General features: G+C 39.1%; 1 protein-coding gene across 1 annotated transcript in view; it reads right to left on the bottom strand.

Annotated features, from left to right (window-relative positions):
* Positions 1-3444: 3444 nt before the first annotated feature.
* The window catches only part of col4a3 (collagen, type IV, alpha 3), a 39948-nt gene continuing 37392 nt past the window's right edge, over positions 3445-6000 (bottom strand). Inside the window, exons 52-53 of the mRNA XM_084350363.1 lie at positions 4927-5099; positions 3445-4258 (exon numbers count right to left, since the gene is read on the bottom strand). Of these exons, the coding sequence (XP_084206489.1) occupies positions 4177-4258; positions 4927-5099 (255 nt within the window). The 3' untranslated portion in view covers positions 3445-4176. The remainder of the gene's footprint in view (positions 4259-4926; positions 5100-6000) is intronic.

Raw genomic sequence — 6000 nt, 5'->3', positions numbered from 1 at the left:
GTAAGTAAACCCTCCGTCTGTACGTAAACCCTCCGACTGTAAGTAAACCCTCCGTCTGTAAGTAAACCCTCCGTCTGTACGTAAACCCTCCGTCTGTACATAAACCCTCCGTCTGTAAGTAAACTTTCCGTCTGTAAGTAAACTTTCCGTCTGTACGTAAACCCTCCGTCTGTAAGTAAACCCTCCGTCTGTAAGTAAACTTTCCGTCTGTACGTAAACCCTCCGTCTGTAAGTAAACCCTCCGACTGTAAGTAAACTCTCCGTCTGTACGTAAACTCTCCGTCTGTACGTAAACCCTCCGTCTGTCCATAACCTGACGTCTGTACGTAAACCTCAGTGCAAATATGGCAGATTTGTAATTGAAGATGCTGATCAAACATCACATTCAGGCCACTTTGCAAGACTGAGTTTCAAGAGAGAAATGCGAAAAATGAAGGTGAGCCTGTCGAGAATCTCTGTCTCTGTTTATTTAAAGGGACAGTTCACAACTCTGCTGTAAATGAGTTTCCTTGAACAAATATTCACTCATACACCAGTTTTCAGCAGCAGAACCATCAGCTACTGTTTAAACATGCAGCACTGAGGCTCATAATACAATTACAGAGTAATGAAATGAATATTAATGTTAAATATGGACTCATTAAGACAATATTGTCCCAAATTATTAGGCACTAATTAAACCATGCAGAGCAGAGACACAGACATGAACACACAGGTGAAGGCAGGTGGACGTCAACATGTGAACCCTCATGAGGGGAAGATTTTATTTATATTTTTATATTTGCTTGTAAATGATAATAAACTGTCCGGTTTGAAACTTGCTGTTATTTATTTAAATAAACATCATGAAACATTTAAGAGGGAAAAAAGACGTCAGATCAAAGTGAGTTACACTGAGAGGGTACATGTCGACTACCTGCTGCATTAACTTGTAAAATTATATTTTAAATGAACAATTTGAACATTAGTAACAGGATGAAAACATTATCCGTCTCTTCTCGTTCACTGTCACACATATTTATTCTGAAATAATGACCCCCGGTGGTCCACAGGAAGGGGCGGGGCTTCACCTCTCTTCAAACAACACATTAGCAGCGTCCGGTTGTCGCGGTGACACATTAACAGTGAGCAGCGCTGCTAAAGAGCCTCAGGCATGAACACACACACACACATGCGGGGGGTGCATGATGGGAAAGTGATGACATCACACTTCCTCCCTGTGATGCGTACAGGTTTTGTTTCCACTCTGAGTCACAGATAGTTTGATTGAATTAAACTCTGACTGGAAACTAAATGAAACATTACGTGGTGGATTGGATGCAGAGGACATAAGTCTCAGGCGGGATTACTTACCAGCTGGATTACTCTTTATTATTACTGCAGAGTATTAGAGTACAATCGCCTGAAGTCAAACACACACAGTGACCTCATGAAGGTCTTTATTCTCTGAGTGTTTCTGTCAAACAAGAACGTTTTATTTTAAATGGCTGAAACTGAGCAACATTAACATGAAGTGCTTTAAGGTCATCTGTAACTAAGTACTTTTACTCAAGGAGGCGACTGTACCCAAATACAACTATGAGGTACTTATGCTTTACTTGAATATTTCTATTTTCTGCTAAAACAATTTCTAATGTAACTAAAGTTTTCAAATAAATGTAGTGGAGTAAAAAGTACAAAAATTGCCTCCTAAATGTAGTGAGATGGAAGTATAAAGTAGCAGAAAATGGAAAGTAAAATTGTATTGAGTAAAAGTACTTAGTTACTTTCCACCATTCAACAAGAGGAACAGGACCAGTAAATCGTGTTTCAGTGTCCAAATGAAGTCGTTTAAAGACAGACTTGTAGATTTAAACTTTATTTTTATTTGAACAGGAAACTGCAGAAACTGACTTCTGTAAAACAAAATGTTTTATTAAATTCAACAAGATTCATATTCACAAAACAAAAATAATGTTATTACAATATATCAGCTGGTGTAACAGGATAAAGTATGTACAACTGAGAACAGGAAGCTTCCACAAGGATTCAGAGGATGTGTTCAGAGCGTCAACACGTCTCGTTATTTACTGATTATTCAATAAAAAAGATGTTCAGTGCTGCTGCAGATATCAGACAGTCAGAGAATCGTCCAATCAGAGAGCTCCACACTCTGTTGCCGTGCAGAACATTTAAATGTGCTCATCTTCTGGGTTTTTCTTGTTCACTTCAAGTTTTCTTGGAGCTCCACCTGGTGGCTGTGAGAGGAGCTGCAGCTGCTTCTTCTTCTGTGGTGCTGCAGCTGCTGCAGCTCCAGTCACAGTAGTGTTAGTCATGTTAGTACTGGTGACAGCAGAGTTAGCAGTAGTACTACAGTAACAGTACTTCAAATATCAAAACATCAACAGTGAGTCGTACAACTGATGGAATGTAACTAAGTACTTTTACTTAAGTACAGTACACTGTTGAGGTACTTGTACTTGAGTGATTCATTTTCTGCTACTTTATACTTCCACTCCACTACAGTTTGGAGGCAAATGTCTTTTTACTCCAACTACATTTCTTTAATAACTTTAGTTACTAGTTACTTTACAGATTACATGCTGCATCAGAGACAAAGTAGAACATTTTTAAACTAATTTATTTTATCAGCCATCTGATTAAAAAACATTTTAAAAAAACGATATCAGTTCATTAATCAGTCGTCCCATAGTGTACGGTATTTAAATATATGTATCAGTAACTTTTACTGGTACTTTTGATACTTAAGTACATTTAATATCAGATACTTTTAGACTTTTACTCAGTACAAGTATGACTGTTGTGTACTTTTTACAATAGTCAGATTCAAGATTCAACATCAGCACATCCAGAGATACGAGGTTTTCACTGGAAAGGAAAGTAATCTGAAAAGTAACGAGTAACTAAAGCTGTCAGAGAAATGTAGTAGAGTAAAAAGTACAATATTTCCCACTGAGATGAAGTGAAGCAGAAAGTTGCATAAAATGGAAATACTCAAGTAAAGTACCTCATGAAGATACTTAAGTACCACATTTACAGTACACAACAGTCATACTTGTATAATTGAGTAAAAGTCTCAAAGTATCTGATATTAAATGTACTTAAGTATCAAAAGTACAAGTAAAAGTAACTGATCCATATAATTACAGGTATTTATAAACTGTACACTTTGGGTCCACTGATTATCACAATCAGTGTTTTTATCTTATTGATGATAAAATACAAAAAACATTGCTCCAACTTGTAACTGAAGTAATCAAATAAATGTAGTGGTAGTAGTAAAAAGTACAAGATTTGTCTCCAACATGTAGCTGAGTGGAAGTATAAAGTAGCAGAAAATGGAAATACTCAAGTAAAGTACAAGTACCTCAAAATTTTACCTCAGTTAGGTACTTGAGTAAATGTACTTAGTTACATTCCATCACTGCTTATTTGTACGTCTTCAGAAACACATTTTGCTGAGCTGTTTTTGTGATATAAGAAAGTTTTCAGACGAGCCGCCATGTTGGTTGTTTTAAATCACAGAGCACACGCCCACGAGTGGCGATCGTCCAATCAGGATCATTGCGTGACCTCGTGTGAAATGATGCCCCCTGTGGACACGTACCATTATAGTCACACGTCAGTAGTTTTACTCTGAAAGGAACAAATCTTCAGAAACGTGTACTGTTACTTTGGATACTTGAGTACTTTTGTTACTTTAATGATCTCATGCAGGAATGTTCATGTAGCAGCTGAGGCGTTGATACTTTTAGGATGAGGTGGTATCAGCAGTAGTAACAGCTAAAGTACTTGTAATTGTAACTGAAGTAACTATTAGTACAAGGAGTAACAACAGCATCACACTCTGAGGAGTCCTGATAAGACAAAGCAGGTTAACTTATCATATTGATCAGTGATGACATTGTTTGAGGTGTCAGCCAATCAGAAATGAGGATTTCATATTTGCTTATATATTAATTATAAAGTTGGAATCAGTTTGTAATCAGCTCAGAGATAAAGTTTCTGTAAATCCAGTCGATTTACAGGAACTCATCTGCCCTCTGATTGGTCAATACTGCCACACATCACAGCTCGTTAGCATGAAGCGGCTGACACACAGGAGGAGGAGTAGCACCGTCATCAGTAGTCGAGTATCAGAAGTGTCAGCAGCAGCGGCATCTACAGCAGGAGTGTTCACGGCTGCTTCATACACACTCGACAGCGACTGATTAGACTTCCTGGAAAAAGTCCTGGTTCAGTGTGAGGCTTCGGTATACTGCAGGGCGAGAGACAACGACAGAGACAGTGTTACAGGAGAGAGAGAGAGACGGCAGAAATATGCTTAAAGGAACAGGAACGTGTTGTGTACACCATTTTTTAAGATGAAAACTGTAGCTGCTAAGCTAAAAGCGTTTGTGAGCTTGACCGCACGTCGAGGGTGTAAATAACGTCTCCTCAGATCACTTTGGGATCTCGGGGCTTCTGGAGAGACTTGGATTACATCAGATGAGTTTCTTTGGTTGTTTATCCGTTTTAAATCAAGTCTCCAGCTGCTTCAGTTGTTTGGCAGAATGCTGCAACTCTGTTTTACTGTGAAGCTCCAGAAATGTTTTGTGGACTATGAGACTTCACCTGACTTTCATCAGCATGGAGGGAGGAGATGATGACTAGATTGTTTTCATTTCTGGGTGAACTGTTCCTTTAATATTGATACATGTGATTATTTGTTGGTGCTTTCAGAACTTTTTCAGACAAAAAGTTAAAGGAGCTCTGTGGATTTCATTTCACTTTGAATATTTAAACGTTAATTCAGATTCAGATTTTAGAGATAAAACAACCTTAAACTTCGTCACATATCAATAAATAAACTGATACGAATCCGAACAAATTTAAGAGTGACGGAGCTTCAGTGTAACTAAACCCAGTGATAAAGGTGTGTAGTACCTGAACATGTCTGAGGGGTTGAGCGCAGCCAGCCAATAGCTGTAGGAGTCGGTGTAGTAGTTGCAGGTTCCTCTGCCGTGACACTCGATGAAGGGAATCTTCCTGAAGTTTTCCAGACAGGAACCAGGAGAGGCCAGAGGCTGACCGGAGCCCTCCGCCCCCACTCCTGTTTCCTGTGAAGACCAACAGCATCAACAGGAACAGTCAAAGGTCAAAGCAAAGACTCACACACTACCACCTCGGTCATTTATCGCTGAAAAGTCTGGTTCTGACTAGAAGTGATCCAGACTTAAATCGCCATATTTTGGTCAAACACACTAAAAAAATAGATCTGGCAGTGTTTGCATTTGAACACCTGTAGTGGTTTTTATTTTTCATATTTTGACATGAGAGAGTCAGGTTGTGCTTACAGAGCAGCAGGAAAACAGAAGGAACGACCCAGATGCAGAATTAAGAGGCAAAGCTGAAGCTGTTCAATTTATTTATTGCAATAAAGCAATCAACAGATGCCTTACAAGATGGTGAAGCGAGGTCAAGACCAGAAAAGACAGTGCAAGCCAAAAACCCCACTTTTCCTGTTTACACATAAACACTGAAAAAAGCGTTTCTGAATATCTTCAGCCTGGCAGGAGTTTTCCAAAAGCTACATTTTCAGTGACCTGAAAAGCTGTTTACATGTGTGCAGAAGCCAAAATGCATAGAAAAAGCTTTGTTTTAAGAAATACCTGTGTACGTGGGTACAGGGCCTAAAATAAAGTTGGAAAACACTGGGACAACACGAGGTCCTGGCTAGAGCGTTGGACAGAAAGTAGGAAGACAAACTGGCTAAAAGTGAGGGGAACACACATTAAATACAGCAGAGAGGGGAGGTGACGAGGGACAGGTGTAACCAATCAGGGAGTGAGGGGAGGTGAAAATATCATGATAAAACAGGAAACAAAGAATAAAAACAAAGGAAACCAGAACCTGAGGAGCAGAGCAGAACGTGACAGCAGTTTGTTGGAGAGCTGACCAAAAACACACTAATGTGTCAAATATTAAGATTAAATCCAATATTGTTGAAAAGGTCTGAGG

This window comes from Pagrus pagrus, assembly GCF_965226575.1.
Source record: "Pagrus pagrus genome assembly, chromosome: 4".
Taxonomy (NCBI): domain Eukaryota; kingdom Metazoa; phylum Chordata; class Actinopteri; order Spariformes; family Sparidae; genus Pagrus; species Pagrus pagrus.
This window is presented reverse-complemented; position numbering and strand designations above follow the sequence as displayed.